We start from the raw sequence: 23,494 nt of genomic DNA, 5'->3' as shown, positions 1-23,494 counted from the left end.
GTTTTTCCTCTATACTGACAACTCCTAGTATGATCCTATGTACTTCAGTTCTGGATAAGAACACCAGTGAAAGAAAGGGATATTTTACCATACACTTGTAATGCTGTTTGCTCATGTCAGTACCAGAGATCGACTATCCAGTTACTGTCATTCACTGTCTTTAAGGGGTCAACATCTGTTTCTGCTATCTGGGGACTTAATCCCTGAAGTCTTTAAGAAAAAAAACCAAAACAATCCACCACCCACATGGAAGCTAATGTCCACAACCATACTTATTTTATGCCTGGAGTTAGAAACAAGTATCTGCCTCTTATATGGCTAGGAGCTGATGCCTTAGTGGCTGGCATCACAAATAATGCAGAAAGTTGATGAGATAAAAAAATCAGGGCAACTTTCTGCATGTGAAGAGCTCAACATCTCATTATATTTAACAGAAATGCAACATCAAAGCAATGATGCATGTTAATTTGTTCTTCCTGTCAAAGATGGGGCAAGGATGAAGGGTTGGGAGTCAATAGCTCAAAGACCTGGTGGTGACATATCACTGGACATGAAAACAGCAATTAGAACTTTGCACACCCTAAACCACTTTAGACAATTTGCAGGACAAGAACATTTTCTGTGACAAGAACATTTTACGCAATTAGTACCTTATGCAATAAAAAACTTTCCATGCCCCTAGAAAAATACCATTGACTGCCATGAGTAAGTATTTGTTCTCTGTCAGCAACCCCACGTGTTTTCCTGCAAGGCACCCTGTATGTCAGGCCTGACTCTACTGGCATACAGGTCAGAGAGAGGAAGACTGTTACTTCTGCTTCACAGCATGGCTTTTTTCTTTTGTTTTTTAGCCAGAGAAAGTGGAAGTCTTGAACTGGAAACCATTTACCATGGCAGAAGAGGGAACTGACAACCCTGCCTTCAGCCACATTGAAATGGATGTTGCAAGTGATAAGAACAGAGTCAATGGTCTTCATATATGATACAAGGCCATGTCAGCCCACGAGGACAGTTTTGTTCGTGTAAAGCACTGTTGACATTCCTGTTCTGGGTCAGTTACCAGCTCTGCTGGGGTCATGGGCAGGCATCTGCTGAGCTTCGTGGCACCATCGCCCTTGCATGACCTTGACATTAGTCATGAAAGGAATCAGGTTTTTCTTGCACTTCCTCACTCTTTCACTCTGGTTCTTGGTGACAGGGCCTAAGGCAATGTTTCTGTGTGAAATATTTGCCTGATATTCTTCAGTGTCCTGGAAAATATCTGCTTTTAATCTGATTTCACCCTCAGAGTGAGTTTTTTTATTAGGGAAGGGTACTGTCTGCCCAGACATGGCTGTTTTTCTGGCTTGCTTTTTTTTTCCTTTTTTCTTTTAAGGTATTGAAAGTATGAAGAGATTAGGGTGTGGGACCTTATCAAATTGCAAGAAACAGTGAGCTTTTTTTTTTTTTTTGTATGGAAGGTATATTTAATGCTATCTGGTTCCTCTGTAGAACTGATTCTGACAGCATATTTATTTTGCTGCTTTTGTCATCTGTGTTTTTATTAAGCCACTTGTTTCTTGGCTACCTGCATCTCCTCCCCTGTGCTCACTGCTGGAAGCTGCAAGAGTGACTTCAGTGGTGAGTAGAGGCAAGAGTCAGTACTGTCTTTCCCTTCATGCCCTATCTCCCTCTTCTTCCCCATCTTGCCCTTACAGAGCTGGTCCTCATGAAGGAAATTGGCTATTTACTTGTTTTATTCAATGCCACAGAGCAGAACCTATGTAGCCTTCTACTTCATGCCCAGTTTGCTGGCTTAGGATTGTTCTTGCACTGAGCTGGGCATTATGCAGCAGAGATGTTAATAAAGAAGAGGCCCTTATGGCTGTAACTGGACAAGAGGGAAGGCTGCATCTGCTGTTGCCACAGTGGTTCTCTCCAGAGCTATGAGCTGAAACCTTCTTAGCCCTTTGTGTTCATGCAGTCCTTGTTGTCACTCTGGGGATTCATGTTCAAAGTTGGTTCAGATCAGGCAAGAGCACACTGTGTTTTGGCAGGCAGGCAGAGCCCCCTGCATGATTTCCCAGGATGGAGAAGGGATCACAGAGGATGTCAGATGATGAAGGCTTCTCCAGGCCTGCAGAGCATGGAATGACTTACCATCCTCTGGCTGGGGCTGCCAAGAGGTTAACAGCCCATCCATTTGAGACCATGTGTTTTGAGAGGATGAAAACCCCCATTGCTTTCGGGGAACAAACTCTGACCCACTGTGTTGTTTTTGTACTTCAGACTTTTATTATGGCTATACAAGAGTGTATAAAACTCTTCTACAGGAGCAGAATCAAGTTGGAAAATTAAAGCAATTGCAGGAAGGCTGAGCTGTGAAGCTTAGAAAGCAGTCATGCTTGGGAATCAAGTGAAAAACTGACTGCATGTCTTAAATGCTTTCTAAAAGTTATGCTGCATTTGTGCCAAGTACTGAGCTGCTGTGACTTGGAATATGACACAGTGCTAGCTTATCTACCTTGACTGGAGCCCTGTAGCTTCTAAATCAATTTTCTTCTGTGCCCTCGTGACAGAGGGCACTTGATGATATACTGCATAAGATGAACTGTCAGGATCAGAAAATGATGGTGAAAAAAAGGGGTTCCAAGGAGCAGACCAGGAGAACAGGCCAGCCAGACACTGCGTGGGTGCCACCAAGGCCATGACTCTATTGGCTAACCCAGCGTAAATAAGGGAAGGGGGCAGGTTTCCCCTTTGCCTCCTGAAGCACTGGTTTGCATGATGCAGTGCAGAGTTTAGGGCCAGCCCCTTTTCTCACATTCCTCTGTTGCAGCTCCGGGTTCAGGTCTGTGCCTAAAGCCACTGTGTGGAAGGGCTGTGATCAAGCAGGATAGATCCCATGAGTTATGTCTTGTGTCTGTTTATCTAAAATCTGAAACAAACAATAGCATCCTGAAGAAAGTCTTCTGTGATTCAGGAGAGGAATATCTCTGTTTTGGGACTATCCTAGTTACTCTGAGACAATTAGCCCATTGACTGAACCAGCTGGCTGTGCTTCTCAAGTCTCAGAAGGTAACTGCAGCTCATTCAACCTTGTGTCTTGTCTTCATGACCCAGAAACAGATACTGCATTCTGTGCTATGGAATTGTTCTTGAGCCTTGGAATATAATAATTTGTACTTAGCAGGTACTTTCAGCCCTCTGATCTGAAAGAGGGTAGGTTCTGCTATCTCCACGCTGCTGCAGAGTGCTGAAGTGGTGTGCTTCTGTATGCCTGTGCTTTGTGGGAGAGAGTAAGCTGTAACAGAGAACAGAAGGCTGCAGCAAGCACTTGATCTGTGTGCCTGCTGGTATGGCTGCAGCCTTCTCAGTAGAAATGCTGAATTCCCACCTGAATGTGCTTCTGCAGAGGGTGACTAGTCACTGCTGTGTGAAATAGCATCAGCATGTCCTTTCTGCACCACTCTGGGCTGAAATTACTGTAGTGCTGTAGTTGATGCTGCCTTAGACTGTCTTAGGTCATCTGTAACTTCTACCTGTGTTGTTCATGAAGACTAATCTTCCTGGTTATCCTGCTTTAAAAATGTGGAGTTTTCCTCTCAGTGATTTAAATTCACATAGCTGTTTAAAACAGAGGAAACACGGCAATTACCATCTTACCTCCCCTTTATTGCTGAAGTCACTATTGAAGCACTGAGCAGTCATTTAACTTGAATTTTGGTATGAAGTGAAAGCTTGGGCCAGGTGCTATCTATTGGTCCATAATCATAACATCAAGATGAGTTTTCACTTGGAAGTATATCTTGCTAGAGACAAACATCCTTGCACTTTGCAGGTGCCCTCTGCAACTACCCTGTTTCTTGCTGTCTAACCTCCCACTACTGCTGTGGAGCTATAAAGGGACTCTTTTGGCTTTATTTTTTATATATTCTTCTTCTTTTAATTGGCATCATTAATAAAAACAACTCATTAATTTTGACTAATATTTTCTCTGGGAACATACACTGTCCTCTGCTAGCTGGACTCTAAGCTGGGGCCTGCCTTGTCTGTGTAAAAGCAGCAAGATAATTCTTGCTAACTCCTCACCCTGATCCTTCATCTCTCCCACCTAAAAGCTCACCTGACAAAGAGATGTAGGATGCTCAAAACTGATTCATTTCACGGGGGAGGGAGCACTCCAAAGTGTCCAAATTACATGCAGCATCTGTCAGGGTCACAAGACAAAGCAATTAGGAACCTGTTTAAGTAAACACATGAAAAAACCCCAACCCTAAAATCACATCACTGACATTCGTGGGCTGTGTGAATACAAAAAAGATCCACTGGAGAAAATAGCAATAGATTTTGTCTCTTTTTGGTCTGCATTTAAATTTTGCTTCTATCTGACTGGTCAGTTTGCTTGCTGAACAAATAAAGTAAACAGAAAGAAACTCATGAATGACAAGCAGTAAATATTTCATATGCATAATTTATTTTTAAAGTTTATTACATCACATTATACAAGCATTAAACATGGCTTTATGTTGATGATTTTTTTTAAAGTGTGAAAACTTGACATTCTTCTCCATAGAATTTTTCTATTTACAAATAAACAATCTATATACTTTATATATATATATAATATATATGGTAAATAATGTAACTCCCCTCAGAAAGATTTAAAATAAAAAAGAACTGATTTGTAAACACGTTTCTGTCGAGTATTTGGTGGCTCAAATGTAGGTGATGTTCTATTCCTAGATTTTCTTTTGTCAGAGTATCCAGGTTGTTAATTTACATTTTTTATTGTAAGATCTATAAAACCAGCATGGGACAGAATGCAAAAAACTTAGCAAACGGGCTGAAAAACAGTCCCAATATAGAATTTTTTTCCTTGGTTTTAAAAACTGGTGTGTAACTGCTCATCAAGTACATGCTGCTGTCAAGAGTGGCCTATGGAGAACAACCCTATGCTGATTGCAAGATGATTTCACAGTAAATTCTCTGATGTGTGCTGTCCTGCTTGCTATGGAGAATGCCTGTGCCATGCATTGAGGTTGCATTTTTTTCTCATTCCCTTGAAGGTAGTGCTCTTGAGCTGGAATAAGTAAACAACATACAGGACTGTCACCTGGGGATTCAAACAAACCCATCATCAGATGAGGAAGAGAATGGCATAAATTAGCTCTCTAGACTCTATTAAAATTCCATTTATTATCATTATACTATTATTCGTATTTTATTTTTCTAATAAATAAAAAGGGAGCATCTTTCCTGAGTGTTCTGCTATATAGCTCTGAAGAACTCCAGGGAAATCTATTCATCAGACCAGCAGCAGAAAAGCCTCGACAGGTTGACTGGCCAAACTGAAGTGACAGAAATGTACTCAGGGTCTGCCGGGGAGGTCAGAGCCCCTTGCAGCATTAAACTCAGCACAAGCCTGGCAAGCAACCAACCTATGGTCTCATTTAGAGCAGAGCAGGACACAACTTCTTACAACTATATTGCCAGGAAAATTCATCACAATGTAGCTATCTTGAAAATTACTCTCAAAAGCAATTATTACCTGTTGCACTTCTGCTGTGCATTATTAGTTTTGGCACGTTTCATTGCAGTGGTTTCTTTGGAGTGGAAGTCACTTTATATTCTACTGTGTTTCAGTTCAGTTCTTGGAAGTTACTGAGATCTAAGCTGACAAAGTTGTATCTTACTGCAGGAATTTGCAAAGGCCCGTTTTGCTCATATGGGTGACACTGATTTTATGCATGGCTCATGTCTCACTTTACTACTTAGCAAACAGTTCCTAAGCTCTGGTCATCTGTTGGGTTAGACATTAAACAGAGGGCATCCAAACGAATCCAATTATTCATGAGAATTTGGTCTGAATATGATTTTGCACAGCGATCCTGCCCCAAAAACCCCCAGAGTGCAACTGTAGGTGGTGGATGGTAAATACTAACCCATCTGGCATGTGTGTAGTGGAGGTCAACATTGCCTAATCCCCACCCCTATTTACAGAGACAGAAATACTCCTATTTCCCCACTGTCCATGTAGGATGTGTCCACAGCTGCTGCAGGCTGAAGCAAAGATGAACAAGTTCACTTCCCCATTAGTCAGGAATTTACCCCACAACCAATGGTTGTGCTCCCCACTCAGTTTGGCACTGACCCAACACAGAACAGACTAATCCTGAAATTCCTCCTATGTTGTCCCATGGGACTTTCCAGCTTGGGCCAGGAGCAGCTGATAAAAGGGAGCTGCTGTGTCATTTATCCTCTTCAGGTGGGATGGTTGGTTGCTACTGGAGGAGGTTTCTTGCTGTAAGGAAGCAAAGAGTAGGCAGGCAGTGGCTACAGAGAGGAGGGTGCTCACATTTTCTTCTATCTCTCTTCTTCCTCAAGTCATATTACCCTTCACCAAAGCTTCATGCAAATAGCACAGTTCTCCCTTCAGAGGAAAAAAGTTAATATATCTAATTTGATGCTACTTGTCTTGGTGCAAGTGGTCCTGTTTTCATGTGGAACTTGAGGTATCCATCCATAGGGTCTTGCATTGTGTGGTCTGTCCAGAAGGGCAAACTCTACTCCTATCAAATTATTTCATGAATAACTTTTAGAAACAACTGATGGAAGAGATTTCACAACATTCAATATTTTGGTTAATGTTGCTCCATCCAACACTTATGAAGTCTTCAAGGATACAACTCCACTCTTTTGGGTTAATAGTCTGCAAATTTTTATTTTCTTGATTAAATAAGAAATTTTTAATTTCTCAGTACTAAGGATTTTGCTAAAGGATATTGACAGTGGCTTATTTTGTCCAAATCTAATTTGCAGCCTGTGTAGAATTGTTCTCCATTAAGGATTTCAAGCTATTTCAAACTACAGTCTCTTGTTTTGTTTTTCCCCTCCACCCCTTCACAGATAATGGAACAATGAATAAAGAACGTGTTATGAGTGTAGATATTCTGGATGGCTATGTTTTAGTCTGCTGACCTTGTTCATCTGCCTTTTTTTTTTTATTTTACTTTGGCAGATAGGTATTTAAAACACCATCTGACTTCTGTTATGTGTGTAATTACACTCTAATTCCTGACTAGGGCTCAATGTGATCTTGCAACACAAATACATGAGCACTTCTGGGCAAGATGCCTAATCTGATCTGATTCCTTCAGACACCAGACAGTCCTATAGCTGAAAAGGCACTGTTCAAATCTTTAACAAACATTACCAACTTTTCACAGTGTCATTTCCAAATAAATGACCCTACAGTTAGATACCTCTGGCCACATTTAGATGCTCGGCTATCTGTCAGCACTTCTGATGCCTACCTTTTTCAGCATTGTTACACCAGTTGATCAGACTCACCATCATGCATCTCCTCCTAAATAACACTTCAGTATTTTTGAGTAATGGAAATGGCCCACATACGTGACCTTAACTGGTGGTAAATGCAAACTAACGCAGCTGGGTCCACTGTGGAAGAGAGCAAGGCTGCCATGCACGTGCTGCAGGCGGTGGCCACACTCACAGACAAACACTGCCACGTTGCCAAGGCGCAGTCACTGCTTGGGAAGGAGCAACTTCATGAGAATGAGCCGTAAGATCACCAAGTTCTGTAAAGCACTGTGAGTTGTGTAACTGCTTTGAAGTTCAGGGCCTTGGATGGAAGTCAGGGCCTGGGAGCTTCCTGGCAAGAGTGCAGAGACTTAGTGTTGGTCTGATGTGCTTGTGTTGACATCAGCTCTGGAGAAGACTAAGCCTTGGAAAGACCTCTAATTTCAAAAGGCTTATGACAAAATCCACCCTATTAAACAGGGGTGCACCTGTGCTAAGTGCACACAGCGTTACTGACTATTCCTTTCAGTGCACTCTCTGCTGTAGAAAACCAGGAATTTTTTATGAACAAGTGTTATTATCTTCTTTTAAGCAGTTTCTTCCTCACCCTTTCATGGCCACTCATTATGATAAGATTTTCCATTCCTTTTCCTTTCCTTCCGCTCTTTTTGCAGACGTTCCAGTTCAGCTTCATACATCATTTCCTGAATCAAATACTTTTCTCTCCTCATTCGATCTCTCAGATCTTTTGGAAGATCTGGAATTAAGTAGGAGATCAGATGCTTTATGCAAAAGACAAGGTGCTGTGAACACAAAAAAAAAGGAAAGAAAAATTTAAAACCTTAGGAAGAAAACAAGTAATTTTCGTATCTTCTGAAACCCTTCTCTTTCCAATTTACAGACAGATGCTGCGTTAAAACTAAACCCATTACTAAATTTGAATAAAACCAAGCATGGAAGTTATCTCCTCACAAAATTTCCAGCCAGTCAGTGGAGTATGGGTCACAGCAGGTTATGAGCAGCTGGGTTCAAATAAGGCCTCAAAACTCTTCTATGACCTATGTGTTCAAAGCCCTGAGGTCATGATTTGCTGGCAGGTTGTTTGGACAGGGCCTGGTATTAGCACTGGTATCAGTTCCTGCTCTGCAGGAAGAGGAGGATCAAAAGATGTAACACTTTCCTGTTGCCACAAACGCTTGCATCAGTATTAGAAGTAATGTATCTATACAAAAGTAGTAATTTATCTACACAAAATAAAACCTAAACATGTTTCTTACACTATGCCTCTTATCCAAAGACATATTCCTATTTAGCAAACACCACAATTAAATACAAGTTAACTGATCCTTTGTCCCTCCTATTTCAGGCATGCCACAGCAAAGCTTGAGTTTGATGCAGGATTGCTGGAGTGTCCTTTTCTGTTTGATCAAAAATGCTGCTTGGAGATTCATTTACTTCCCTTGAAAGGAGGAGGAGACAAACAGAAAAATCCTCCATCTCAGAAAGGACACACATTCTAGATTGGAGAAATAAAGATATTTCTTTTCCAAGCAGAACCCTTCTTTTGAAAGCCACTGAAAAGAGGATGTAAAATGTTTTCCCGTGTATCCTTCCCTCATGAGAAATAAACTCACAATACTCTAATGGTTGGGATTTTTTGCCCAACCTAAAAAGAGAAAAAAGGCTTCTTCTGTCAGTTTAGCCTGGAAAAAGAATTCGTTTTGCAGTGATAGGAAATACTTTTGTTTGTTTTCAAAGGAGGTTAAGTTATCCAAAATAAACCTCACTCAGAGTGCAAAAAAGGAGTCTGAGCCTAAGGCAGTTACTTAATTTATGAAAAAATCTACCTTGAATCCCTTATCTCTCAGTGCAATCTTTATTTTAAGCACTGTAGCAATCACAATACACCCATTAGTGTTTAAAAAAATAGTCATGGTTTCTGCTGCAATTACCTTTTTGATTTCATCGATATAGTTAAGGAAACAGCTTGCAGTGCCAATGAACAGAGTGGCTCATGTTGAAGGAGTCAGATATGAGCCAGCCTGTGGCTTTGGTTGAGATAAAGCGAAGCCAAATCTGACGTGCAGGTATCAGGCATCATATCAGGTATCATATTCCTTCACCTGGGAAGGTCTGAAAATTCCTGTGGAATTTGCTGAAGTTCTTGGGCTTCTGCTGAGCCACCAAGACACTCTGCTTCAAGAAACAATCTAGAAAAGGTTTCTTCTCCACCTTTCCTCTAGCATAAGGGCTTCTATTGTGTTATCCAAAGAGGTGCTTTGAAAGCTCAGCTCAGAATGAATCTACACAGTACTGTGAATCAGAAATGCAGTATGTGCTCGTGCACATTATGCCATATGCCAGTGTGGTGATTACAGTTTCATATCTGTGTTCAATGCCTTGTTGCTATGATTTCAGAGCAGAGGATTGAGTAAAGAGTTTTTAAAAATCATATGTTCCCTGTTTGGCTTCTTCACAGTGGAAAAAGCATTTCAAACTGCCTGTGTTGGAGACATGTTGAGTCCCTGGATTTTAGTGGGGATATTCAGGCACTTGAAATTAGGCCTTAAGAGCTGCATTTTTTTTTCTAAATTAACTCACCCTATTTGTCTAACCTCCTTGCTCTCTTTTTCAAAATTGGTATGGAAATACAAGTCATGTGAAGTTGGTATTATCTCCTCTGGTTTGTCTTAAAGACTTCTGAGACTACTGACTACTGACAGTGAGTGCTAAATTTATGAACATGGACAAGGATATTGAACCCTTTTCATTGTCATTGTCTTTGTGATACCAGTCCTTCTGGAGAAAAGAAGGGTATTAAAAAGAAACCAAACAAGAAAAAAAATCTAGATGTGTACATACTGTAATTTCACTATCATTGTTTTTCAGTTGCTCAGATTTAGTCTTTTCTCCTCATGTTCCTTCACCCTTATCCTCACACACCAGTCAGCATATGGCTTCCCAACCTAGACAAGTTACTCAAAAAGTAAATCAAACCTTCATTTATTTCCCCCTCCTTGCAAGTCACTGCTATAGTTTTGAGTGTTACATTCCCTTTTCCATGAGAACCTAAATACCTGTGACTGTTCAGAAAACACGAATACAAAGCACAATATAAGTGGCAAAAACCGAGACAAAGAAAACTCAACAGAAGCCATCATAGATCAGCCCAATGCAAAGCTTCAGAGTGAAACTTGTTTTCTTTTTGGTTTTATTCTGCCACAGGCATGGTCACTGACCTCGAACACGATGATGAAAGCCAAGCGCGCTGCCAGGACGTGCCAGAACTGCAGCGTGTAGCCGTAGGGCTCTGGGGAGTGGGGAGGGTCTCGGTAGTCCCTGTACCTGAAACACAAGCACAGCATGCTAGTCAGCAAGCTCCTGCACTGCTGCCTGGGGGGAGGCAAAACCAAAACCCACCTTGTCGTGATCATTGCATTTTCTGCACTGAAAAAGAGCTCAGTTTAAAGTGATTTAACTGTGGATATCTATTGGGAAAGTTGGATGCAGGAATACTCCAAAATTATATTTACAAACCATGAATTTGTTTAAGTCACACATCCTGGAGTCCATTTTTTACTAGCAGTTTGTTAATTCTAAAATGGCACTGCAGAAATTTAATTTAAAAGTAGTGTAAAAATTGTTTGCTTCTTAATCTGTTTCCTAGATGGTACAGAAAACCCATTGTGAAAAAATATTGAAAATACCATAGTAAATAATACACTTAAGGTTGATCACTAAGTTAGTTTTAAGAAATGAATGAAAATGCAGATGAATAAAAGAAATAAATGGTTATTTAATCTCTATGATAATCTGTATTTTGCCATGAAGCTTCACCTTCTCAGATTGCAGGGGGTGCTATATAAACTGAAATAAAATGTCTTGACATCTTAGCCAGCATCAAATCTCTCAGAAACTGCAATATCTCTAGTGCAAGTTCTTAAAACTGAGATGATGTTTCCTTGTCCAAGCAGCATTCTGACTTCATAGTTTAGGATGTTTTACAATATCCTAAGCATCCTGAAAACAGAAGTCCCTGGACAAAGTCCCAGTAGAGTATGTATCTTTTTTTTTTTTTACCTGCTAGAAATCCAGTATTACACATGAAAAAATGGGGAAACTTCTTATAAACGACCGGAATAGCACAGCACCATATAGTTCCAGGCAACCAGAAGTTAACTGTTTGTTTTTTTTTCTTTTTTTCAGCCAAACTGCCTTCCTGGAGGAATGTCTATACTATTACACATAAGAACATAAGATTTCCTTACCTCCCTATCAATGTCTGCCTTGAAGTGCAATTAAAATGACTGATGTTTTAGCAGAATGCAGGTGGGTAAGTAGCTGATAAACTCAGCTAAAGAAAGATGTTAATTTTCTTTCAGGGGTAGATATACATAACAATTCAGTGTCTCCCAAAAGAACAAGTACATCTTTTGGAGATTTATCGCACCAATTTCAATAGTGTTCTGTTTATGGGATATTGAGCAAGCAGTTTTTTTTTTATTGTGGGATTTCCATCATTGGCTTTAAGGATCAGCAAATTCATACTAGAAGCTGGGGAAGAAAGAAATTAAAGAGGGGGAAGAGAGTGGTCAGAATGACAAAACATAATTAAATAATGCTATAGCAAACAATGAATATTCTCACTGTTTCTGCTCTACAGGTGAATTCAACATTGGAATACTCTTTCTACCAAATAAGTCACAACAGTCTTAAATATTGGTTAGTTAAATGAAAGCATTAATGCCACTTCCCCCATTTATTGCATTGTAACACTCATAAATTCATTAAAATGTCACAATATTACAGATATCACTGTCTTTTGTAGTATCACAGACCTTTGTGGTATCACAGAGTCTCTTTTGTATCTTTAGGCACTCATGAAAGGGTGTTTTAATTCTTCACAGCAAAAATACTGGGACTAAGCATATCTGCTAAAGGACTACCCGGACTCATGCCTGTAATTTAATATTGCAATTAAAAAATGGTAGCTGTATTTGTTTGGTATTTTTGGCTGGGACTCCATTTAAGACCTTTATGTAGATCCTTGAGTTTCTGGCCATGAAAATCACTGAGGTGCAAATCTGCCATTACAGACTTTTCTCAGACTGCCATTTCTCCAATCTATTGCTGAGGACAAACACATGCAGGTAATTAACTGCTCATGTTATTTTGATTCAAACCACAAGTATATGATTGTTACTAATGATTACAGCTGTAAGCAATGACATAAACATATTAACAATTCAACAATTAGAAATGCTGGATTTGGTGTTTCGTAAAGATAGCTTATGACAGACCCTGTCAGATCTGTGAAATAACTCCATGTGGTCACTCCTGTGCAACCCTGACTTCCCTGTGCATGTCCTATGACATAATCTCATCACTACTGGATCTCACTGATACCTAAATAATCAAGCACCTATTGTTGACCCTTTGATACTATATTTATCCATGATGATTGTGTCTGAGTCGAGCTATGACACCATAAAAATCCTGCCTTAGGAACACTCTCCAGATAGCAGCTTTTCTGCTTTTGTCTGAGAAAGGAATCATGCAGGTAACAGCCAAGCTGTCCCAAGAAGAGCATGTCACTGAACAGCACAGTTCATACTTTCCACTCCTGTTTTTTAAGTCCTAAAAATTAGTTTCAACTCCAGATTTATTATGATGCTCTTCCATTTCAATGTCTTAAAGCAGAGAAGTATGTTGGTCAGAAACTTACCTGCAATATTTTAATGGTGAACCAGAGAATTCACTTCCATTTGATGTTGGCTCTGAACGGTTTTCAAAGTCAGACACCAGAAATACTGATAAACTGGCATTAACATAGCCAACCATACACCTAGAGGGGACAAAATGCTGCCATCAGGACACAGCAAGGTTTTTCCATTAACTGTTGTACCCAGGAGGATGTTCTTTGGGCTTCATGAAATCCAAAGTACAGTTTTGATGCTTATTAATATTTGAAGGGGATGTTGAGGCAATATAAAAGGGATGCTAAAGTAGGTCAGATGAACAATGAAAGGGAAGCAATGGTAGATTTCTATGGGAGAAGAAATGGTGAAGATTGGTTACTTTTGAAAAGTCACCTAAATGGTGACACAATAGGGACAGAGAAAATAATGAGAAGTGTTAGGAAGATAATCAAAATATTCCCACTGTTACACTTATGGTACTAGCACAAAGGGAGACTAAATCAAATGGAAAGATAATACACTTTAAACAGCTTTTTAGAAAATATCCAATTAATCAGAGGAACTCCATACTAGAAGACCCCAGGGTGGCTGAGCACTGTGAGGGCCAGGCAGAGTTTAGAGAACATTGAGTAGGAGAAGTTGTGTCCCCTGGCAAAGGGCTGTGGATGTCACCAGAAGGCTCAAATTTGGTGTTAGTAAAGCTGAGGAGAGATATGGCCAAAATGTATTGTGCTGCTCATGCTGCACTGCCTGAGCAAGGTGCACATACTCAGCATGGTGCAGAGTACAATGCACAGTAGGGGTTGGGGGATTTCTGTTTTGGTTTGGGCTTTTAGAAATATGGGCTTTACAGTCTTTGAGAAATTATATTCAAACACCATCTGGTTTTGTCTCCATACTGATTAGATTTGGAGCTTAATTTAATTGCAGTATCTTTCTTGTATCACTGTGTGTCATATGGATCTAATACATACAGCTGTTTTCTGAAAGAAAAGAGCACCTCTCTCATTTAAGCTATTCAATAACAGATGGTCTTCAATCCTTGATTTGACAAAATTCACTCTTCCTGTGGATTTTTTGATACCCTCGTGCTTTTGTAACAGTACTTACTAATAACATTATTCAGAACGTTGACATAAACAGTTTTAATCCAAGCTGACTCCTTCAAAGGATTACTACCTGATGGTTTCATCTAGAAATTCACTCAAAAAAGCAGAAGTGTGAAAACATTGTACAAAAGGTTTATGAAAAGAAGATAAAATCTTCCTCTGTGAGGCAAAATACTTCCCCTATGCAGAACTAGTTTCAAAGCCACTGAGTCATATCTGAGTCTTAAAAGAGAAATATTTCTAAAGGTGTTTTCTCATGCAGAGTGATCCTGAGAAAATCCTTCCTTTTGCTTTCCTTAGCAAGGAGAGCTGCTTAGAGCGCTGCAATATCCTGTAGATCTTTATAATGGCACCAGACCACTATCCATGAAGAGATTTTAACTCTTCATCAAAGTAAACAGAACATCTTCCCTAGCCCCAGCTAAAATGCCCAACTCCTTGCAGGACAGCAAGTCAGCAGATCTGCTGATCAGGAGCTGCTGCACCAGATGCCCTTCTTTCATCAGAATGATTAAATGTATTGACAGTCAAAGGATGTCAAAAAAGCAGAAACAGATGAACTCACTTTCTGCAGCAGTGAGTAAAAAATCAATCTGCCATCTGTCCAGCAGCAGAATGTAAGCTCTCTGTCACTGTCTGCTGTTTAGCCTGGGTTTCTTTGAACAGCAGGGTTCCTTGCTAATGGCACTGCTGGAGCATTTGCAAACTGTGTCTGTTTGTGTTCTGTTGGATTCAGTGATCTTCCTTGAGTCCAACAGCCTGGATTTCACAAGTTGCCATGCAGCAACTATCTCATACTTGCTGGTACTGTGCACATGCTAATAGAAGCTCAGTGTTTGGCAATACTGAAAGAAAATCCACTTAGGCAGCAGGGATTCAGATCACAAATGTCTCCTGGAAGATTTAAACTAAGAACTCTAGCTTTAGAAGAAAACCAAATTACTTTGCTCTGTAAGTATATCTTGATGTATTGGTTGGAAATTGCTTCCTCTTGCTAGACACTAGTTTTTTTTGAGCAATACATGCTGAATATTACACCAGGAAAAAAACCCCAGTGCACAAGTTTAAAATGCTCAACAAATTCTTAACTGATTAGTATCAGCATTGCTTCAGAAAGAAAAGAGGATTACATCCATGCACACCAGCTGGGAAGTACAGCTTGGGCAGCATCCTGTCACACACACTAAATCTCTGAAATAGCTCTGCCATGTTTGCCTTGAATTAACATCATGAATCACAGTCACTCAGCAACCCATTCTGTGAATATGCAGAGCATCAGTACCTAGGGCTGGTATCTGTTACCTAAACACAAACAATAAATGTTGGTTAGTGGAATCAGAACATACACAGACATACTACTGCATCTATTCAAGTAGTAAGTGATTTTTGTGCATATCTGTTTCCCCCCCTCAAAAAAACCTTACTTTTGTCCAGCTTCTCCTTGGCCAGCACAAGGTCCATATTTGTAAGCATAAACAAGGCGAGGGATGAAATCTGATGTCACTGCTATAACAAATGCATTTGTGATAACAGAAAGAATTCCAATGCCTTCCAGGATCCCGTACCAGATTCCTGTTCAAGAAGGAGAGCATGTTTGTTACAGGAGAAATAAGAACCAAAGTGCCTGAAATACTGCATGATCTGAAGTATGATCTTCACTGCACAAGGTGTTTTTATGTAGTTTTTATCCAAGAGTCGCTGAGTAAAAATAAATTCTCTTGCTGAACAGCAGGATCTCAGTGGATCAGACTTATATTCCCATGAGGTGGAATTTTTTTTTTATCCTATCAGTAATTGCAAGGAAGCTGCAAAACCCACCATCTGCCTGTCACAGGGGCCTTGTGTGGAATTAATGTACAGCTGGTGAGAGTGAACCCATCAGCATTCAAAACTTCATGGCACATCAAGGCTACACAATGGCAGTCTAGGCATCACCTGGATTTTTTTGCCCATCCTCAACTGCCTGATAGATCCTGTGGTACAGGCACACAGCAACTCTGGTCATGAAGACCATCACTGTGAACCACACCAGAGGAAGGTCAGACATACCCATTGGTTTAATGAGGCATCAAACTGCCCCTGAAAACTTTGCTGAATAAGGGGTGAATCAATTTATTTTGAGAAATCACACCTGAATCAACATGAAAAAAATGTATTTTTCTGTGCTTCTATTATTTACATTACATAACTGCTTTTTACAGGAATTGTGTCTGCAGTGTATGCCATGTACTGGCTGTTGTCCAGCCTTGTGTCTAAACCCACAGATTCACACTGTTCACACTCAAAGCTTTAATCAGACTTTAGGTACGTGTTAAACCATTCTAAGAGCACAAAGCCTGAGCTTTTGCTATTTCTTGGTGTGGGCTGCTGATTTTTGCAATGCAGATGGGCAGTGAGGTATGCTATTTACCACTGTGAAAACACCAGAGATTCAGCAATGGGCCGATGACTTTGTTTTTAGAGTTCTTCCTAAACGTGTTTTGCTTTTGCATACTGCAAGGACAGAGGAGATTTGTAGTCAAAACAGGTTCAGAGAACCCTTGCAATAGTGTGTGGCTGGGTGACCTCAGAGTTATGTGGAGCATGTTTTTAGCAATGCTGGTGTGACTCACTGAGAGCAAAGTGTCTGCTGGGATTCAGACCCACCCTGTCTGACCCCCCAGGAGCCTGGTGGGCACCCTGAGTCACAGGGCAGCTTGGTTTTGGCCAGGTAAAAATAAAACAGACAGGTCCCCTACAGGAGGGTGGCCATTTAAACTTGACTTTAGTGTTTCATCTGCTCTGTCTGGTTATTCTGTTCAAGTTGAACGTGTGTTCACACAGTGTGTCTGCCACAACAAAACACCTGCAGAGAGCACTGATCACTACACCTTGGCTGTTAAGTCCCCCAGAAAATCATTAAAAGACATTTTCCAATATAGACTATTAATTGTATAAGTAGATTGGCAAGATGCTAAGTAGTAGTTATAAGTAGATAAGTTAGTAGTTAGTAAGTTAATAAGTAGATTGGCATCAGATACTTGAAGTTTTTTTGGACAATCAAGGGGTGTATTATTAATTGAGAAGATGACTGAAAATACCTAATCTGCTCTTACTTGAAGTGGTCAAAGCTTTGCCTTGCAAATAACACACATATATTTATATATATAACAAACACCATATAAAGAGCTCACCTATATCTTTGGCTCTTGAAGCTAAAGGTCGTCTCCACTGGGTAACAAATTTGTAAGCATCAAGCCGAATTTCAATAATATTGTTTAGTAAGGCCAGAAGTGGTGCCAGTGGAAAAGCTGCCACAAAAATGGTTGTGAACCCAAACTGAAGAACTAGGGGGGAAAAAAAAAAGGCAATATGACAGTATAATTGTTAGGATCTAATCCGAAGGTCTAAGATACCAAGCAGTGTATGCAAATAAACATTATGTTCAAAGTGTACAAACATTTCTTATTATGTCATACTATATAATGGTCTGGTGACAGTTGTACAGCAAGTATTTGTCAAAAATTCAGAGCAAATGCACATCTGACCCTGAATGGACAGCACCATCTAAATATTGTAATTTGGAGGGAAGTTCAGAAGGGGACAAGCTGTGCTTTTAGAAAGGGACATTTTTGTTCCAGCATCAACTAAGATCTCTCAATACTTGAAAGATTAAGGATGAATACATTTCTTTTAACAGGTCAGATGGGAAATAGTTTGAAATTTTGTTTAGGTTTCTAGAGGCAGGTTTTCAGATTGTCAGATTTCCCATTAATTTGAAAACAATTGTGGAAGGGAGAAAAGCAAGAAAACAATCATGACATATGCAGTTCAGTCTCAAAGGGCAAAAGTTCATGGGTTTTTAATTTTTTTTTTTGAGCAGTTATCCTCCTCTCTTCTCTGGATGGAGCAGTGCCTTTTGGCAGTAAGTTACTTTGCAAATGTGAGGTAGTAAATGAGGGAGGATTTTAAAGATAAACTAGCCTGTGGGTCTATACCATGCACTTAAAAAGGAAAGCAAAAGGAACTTTCTTTAGAAAATAACAGCAGAGTTCTTCAGAAATGTAGGCAGATAAATAATTGGGCTCTGGTTTGGAAAAACAAATCCAGAATGGGAAGTTTAGCAAACCATCAGAAGTGTACTTAACTACACTGGTTTTGTTCTTAAAAACCTTCTCCCATTCCTTGCCTGACCTGTGAGAATAAAAATCTTTTTGCAGCTTCCTTAGCTTCATATAGTGATAATTAAAAGACTACACCAGCCCACATCAACAAAAAAGCAACAATATTAAAATCTAGTGAAAGAGAGAGAGCAAAGGTTAGAGCCATACTCATTTCTAGGTATTCATCAAAGAGTCCATAAGCATTCATAGGTTGCAGATTATAGTCCTTTTCCCACTGTGGGAAGCTTGTTTTCCCCTGTGTGCCATACTCTTGTCGTAGCTTTCTCCTGGTCCACCAGTTTTGAATTAGCCTGCATTTTAAATTAAAGAGACAAGGTAAAGAATATTAATGGATATTTATCACAAAATTGGATGAGGTCAAGCAGGCACAACATATCTTGCAAAATTCATTTCCCAATGTACAGGAAAATAGAGTATTAGTAATACATGTGGCTGGTGACACAGCTTAATAGGTATGAAAACAGATACAGCTGATGGGCTGTAATCCAGGCCTAGATGTTCTTAAAATGGTAGAAGGATTTTGACATCTTTTTTATTATTTATTTACTTATTTTTCTCTGCACAGAATGGCAAATCATTTTGGGGTCTGCCTATATGACAGAATGCAATGCTGTGTGGAGAGAGTCGAGCTCAGTAAATAAAGAATGCTCATGCTGCTTGATCCTTTCCCCTGTGTGACCTGGCATCTCTGCATGGCTCTGCTCCACACTGTGCAGGGTAACAGTCTGGGCAACCCTGAGTGGTGTCTGCAGCCAAACAGAGCAGCAAGAGGTAGAAAGAAGTGTCTGAACTCCTGACAGCACTTTGTGTCTGAGAGATGGATGGCTGACATAGGAGCTACCTCCATCTCAAGCAGACATGGGAGCTGTACTGGGCATCAGGGGATGTCCATCAGATACTGTTCCCAAAGAAATGCATGTGTAAGACCACTGGGAGAGGCACTGAGCCAAAAGAGAAAGGAATGCTCACATCTGAAATAAACACCTTTTCAAGGAGCTGCACTGGTTTGGCCAACAAAGGACACTAGTTAAGAGTTAGAGAGCAGAAAAATCACAAACCACAATGCCAGAGATTTTCTCTGAAGCTGTGACTACTTTGTCTCAGTAAGATAGAACATGATAGATCACCCAAATAATTCAGTCCTTTTCCTGACAATGCTTCACTTCTTGCCTTGGCAGTGGCCTGGCCTGGTCTGTGAATGGTAGGCAAATAGACATTGGATTTGGGTGAGGGCTTGGACAACTGCTTGTTTTCTTATGGGTTAGAGATTATTTTTCCATTTACATAATTTATCAGAAAGGTTACAGCATTCCTCTTCCTTAAAGAAGCGTAGGTGCAACTGAGTGCAGTTCAGCTGAATTATTTACAGCTTGCAGGGTTGCCTCCAAGTCCTCTGGCCATCCACATTGTGTTGGCTGCCATCATGCTCTTAGCAGAAAGGAGTTTTTCACACAAAAAAGAAATGCTCCTGCTTGCAGCATTTCAGGGCTAGAAGGTGGACTGAAGGGTCTGGAGAGCAAATACAACTCATCAGAATAAGCTGAGGCATTTCACAATGTTGTGACTGTGGCTTTTATGTCATGATTTTCCTTGTGACTCTAAAGGAAAGATTCACTTCAAATGAAGCAGTTTATTCCTATTAAATCACTTGCTCTTAAACAATCTCCTCCTATCTCTGTTAGTCACCTCCTTCTCTTTCTCTTCTGTGCTCTTTATTAGCTTTCAAGATCTGTATTAATGGAAAGCAGAGAGTTCTGACAAAGGAGGTGGGGAGTGGAAAGAAAAGGATCAATACAGCTGCTACTCTTCTCTCCTGCCCATCCCAACTAATTCGTGCAGCCCTAACAGCTGCAAAATACTGGCAAGGCCCAGGAAAGATGGAGAAATAGCAAATTCCTCTGAACTTTGAAAGGGCAAACTTTCTGACAATGTCAGTACTCTCTGAGATTTCCACACTTGCTAATTTCCCTTGATGACCAGCCACACTGTCTCTAGCACCAACTACACTAATCATATTAAACCTGTATTAATCATATTAAACCTGCTCGTTAAATACTAATCAATAAGATATGAACCAATAGGAAATGAATAATTGCCAACCTTCTAACTAGGGCACAGCTCCATAATACCCTGAAGATCACCAGGGAACTTGTCTACAGACCAGTCAGTACATTTTTTCAATCTTTCAGAGTCTACATGCCACCAGTACATTTTCTCCAGCTCATACCTGCTCTTTCAGGTGTCTTTTATCACCCAGCAAGAAATCCAATTTAGAACTTACTGGCATAGCTAAGAAATGATACACATAATATTTTTTCACATAAATAGTACAGTGGTCACACAGTTATTTTTAAGGAGTACATGGAATACAATTTATCAAAATCAAGTTCTTCCCATACATTACTTACTTGTTAATATTTGTTGCACTTTCACTTTTGCAAACCATGTCCAATGTAGAAAAAAGCCCCAGACCATCTACATATCTGGAGTTCTGTATCCTGGAGGGGGTGATTTTCTAATGTAATGACTACTGTATCTTGCTTTTATTAACTGACCATAAGGAAAGCATAAACTTAGTATTCTGTGACCAACAGAAACATAGGTATTATATTTACTTACGGATATCCCAATTCCATAAAATTATTCCATGTCTGCTTTAACACCATTATAATACCCATTTGCATACAGAGATCAATAAGGCATCCACTAGGGTGGCACTACAGGAAAAAAGAAAAAAACAAAATGTTAAACAGAAATTGTACTGAATTTTGAAGCATTTCTTAAAGGCTATACATGGATATTGGATCATTTGCTAAAAGGAAATTAAATGCATTCTCCTTATTTTTTAAATAAATGTATCTCTATCACGCTGACAGCCTTTTAAGCCTAAAACCTAATTCTCTGCAGAGGTCAGAGTCAGCTGAAACCCATGCAGTTTTCACATTAGTGCTTCTAATGTGCTGTGCAACTGAGGGTAGGGCAGAGGCAAAGGCCACCAAGTTTCTCCATTGATTTCAGAAGTTTTTGGGGAGGGTGACTGTGCATCAAGTCAAGGAATGAAAATTCTTCCTGGCTGCACAGGCAAACAGTTTATGCCTAGAGGATAGACCTAGAACTGTTAACTGAGTACTGTTTGACATCTATGACTGAGTAGACCATGCAAATCTATTCTCTTCCTGAAGAATTGAAAATCTCTGACTGCTGAGGAACAATTCTTAGTGTTTCTTGCTGAGTACTTTCTTGCTTTAGCAGTGGCTCCAGACCTTGAGGCTGTGGTGCTGCTTTTTGGAGAGATGTTCAGCCAGTACAGATTTAGATCATTTTTTATCTAGTATTGGAAAAAACAGAAAGAGACCAAAAGATTTCTGCCCTCAAACAGCACTTTGTACAATTGGCTTTGCAGTTCCAAACTGTGTAGTTCAAGCTGTGTTTTTAAATCTTGGGTATTACAGATAAGTAAAACAAATCACTGTTGTAGGACTGGGTTATTTCTCTTTAACTTTTAGGGAGAAAAACTAGTTACAACCTGTAATAAAATGAGATCCCAAACTGTAACACTTCATTGTTGCATTTTCCCCCCAGCTTGTTCTCTTCCCATCTATGCTCCTGCAGAGACATGAGTTCTTTGCCTGTTCTCTGATCCCTCTGAGAGATGAATCAGCCCACTAAATCATCAGAAAACCAATTCAGCCAGAAAAAGGAAGTTTACTGCTGATACAAGGAACTGAATAGGCTCCTCATAGGGTTGGACAAGTGAGGAAGAGGAAGGAACAAACCTCAGGGGGAGGACTCAAAGGAAGAGCAGAACTGTCTTCCTTTGACAGCAGCAAGTTTTTAGGTCAGCTCAGCCCCAGCCAGATTTTGGAGGGGTGTTAAGTGAAATTCTGTCTGCCCATTTATCAAGTATTCTTTCCTTGAGTGAACAGAATTCACTACAAAATTAGGATGGTTTTATTAAATTTTTTTTTTTTTTACTTTTTGCTAGTATTTGAATGGCTGCTATTAACCAAAATATTTATGTATCCAGAAATGTTTGAAAATTCATGTTGACAGCCATTTTTCACTTACCATTTTTCATTTACCTGCAAAGTTGTTTCAATTATTCATCTGTGAGGCAGGAAAGAAACCATGGGATTTGAGTGGGCACACAGCAGCACTGGAAAGTAAATGACTGGTCCAGAAACTGCTGCTGTTCACCTCCCATAACTGTCAAATAGGCTTTGAATTCTGAATGTATTTGTTAAAAAAGAAAGGAAGTAAAAAGGGGTTGGTCCTTGAGTAACTTGCAAAGCCAAACTCTCATTGCTCTCCATATTCATTTGGTTTTATAGACATGGAGCATGCCAGTAGCATATTTTGGAAGTTTGTTTAGTTGGTTTGGTCAAACTTCACTTACATTTTATGTGTCTGGATTTTTAATTCGTTACTTTATTGTTTTAGCTCTCTGGTCTGCAAGGCTAGAAAAGCTGAGAACAGATTTTTTTAGAAGCCAAAAGTTGTCAGATTCATATCTGACTTTAATTCATTCCAAGGATAAAATATTTCCAGTGTAAATATGTGAGTAATCTTTAAACCATCTGATACCACTACTTGTATGTAATGCAAACACTAAAACTGCTAGCATTGAAAAGGAAATATATATATATATATATCAATATGTAGATGCTTTTGTAGCAGATGGTAGTGTCAATAGGGGGGAGTTAGCAACTGAAAAGCCAATAACACACTCAAAAATGCCTAGGCAGAGTTATGTATCTGCCTCTGCTTGCATTCACAGCATCCGTGGGCAGCAGATAAATCAGTGTGCAGTTATTGAACACTCACCTCTTCCAGCCTCCACCGGTTTATCAGCCTCAAGTAGGCACCAGGGTGTCCTGTAAATCTTTAACACAGGAATATATATCAACTATGTTGTGCAAGCAGTCTGTTCACAGTAGTAAAAGAAAGCTCACACTCTTATTTTAATCTGGTGTTATCTTAATGTGACTGGTATGACTATAAAAGATGTTCTGCTGTAAAATGTTTTATGGGTATTCCTGAAATAATCCCCATGAAGGACTGAGGATATTTTTACTTTCAGTTTTATTTCAATACCAAATACTCTGCTGTTGGATAGTCGTATGCAGAGCAGAGGGAAAATCTTACTGAAACTGCTCATGTCAATTTGCAAAATGGTTTTGACTGCCAGTCCATTTTCTTGCACTATAAAATGCTCTGTGGT

The 23,494-nt window shown here is 39.8% G+C and overlaps 2 protein-coding genes across 4 annotated transcripts in view; one reads left to right on the top strand and one right to left on the bottom strand.

Annotated features, from left to right (window-relative positions):
• SLC5A8 (solute carrier family 5 member 8) overlaps window positions 1–4,671 on the top strand; it is a 28,670-nt gene extending 23,999 nt beyond the window's left edge. Inside the window, exons 15-16 of one of the 2 annotated variants that reach the window (XR_014848644.1) lie at window positions 852–1,971; window positions 2,012–4,671. Coding sequence is in view for 1 of the 2 variants with exons in the window: in XM_085047275.1 (XP_084903401.1) it covers window positions 852–983 (132 nt within the window). In the remaining variant the exon portion in view is untranslated. Of the gene's footprint in view, window positions 1–851 lie in introns of both variants that reach the window. The other variant, XM_085047275.1, reaches the window with a different exon arrangement.
• Window positions 4,434–23,494, bottom strand: part of ANO4 (anoctamin 4) — a 196,501-nt gene continuing 177,440 nt past the window's right edge. For both annotated transcript variants that reach the window (XM_085047263.1, XM_085047256.1), the window contains 8 exons: window positions 23,098–23,155; window positions 20,893–20,990; window positions 18,421–18,563; window positions 17,284–17,436; window positions 15,535–15,682; window positions 13,028–13,147; window positions 10,542–10,647; window positions 4,434–8,105 (listed from right to left, as the gene is read on the bottom strand). In XM_085047263.1, the coding sequence (XP_084903389.1) occupies window positions 7,914–8,105; window positions 10,542–10,647; window positions 13,028–13,147; window positions 15,535–15,682; window positions 17,284–17,436; window positions 18,421–18,563; window positions 20,893–20,990; window positions 23,098–23,155 (1,018 nt within the window). In that variant the 3' untranslated portion in view covers window positions 4,434–7,913. The remainder of the gene's footprint in view (window positions 8,106–10,541; window positions 10,648–13,027; window positions 13,148–15,534; window positions 15,683–17,283; window positions 17,437–18,420; window positions 18,564–20,892; window positions 20,991–23,097; window positions 23,156–23,494) is intronic.

Source organism: Lichenostomus cassidix, chromosome 1Aa (genome assembly GCF_008360975.1).
Source record: "Lichenostomus cassidix isolate B80296 chromosome 1Aa, HeHo_3.0, whole genome shotgun sequence".
Taxonomy (NCBI): Eukaryota; Metazoa; Chordata; class Aves; order Passeriformes; family Meliphagidae; genus Lichenostomus; species Lichenostomus cassidix.
Note: the sequence above shows the minus strand (reverse complement) of the source record. Positions and strands in the feature narration are given on the sequence as shown.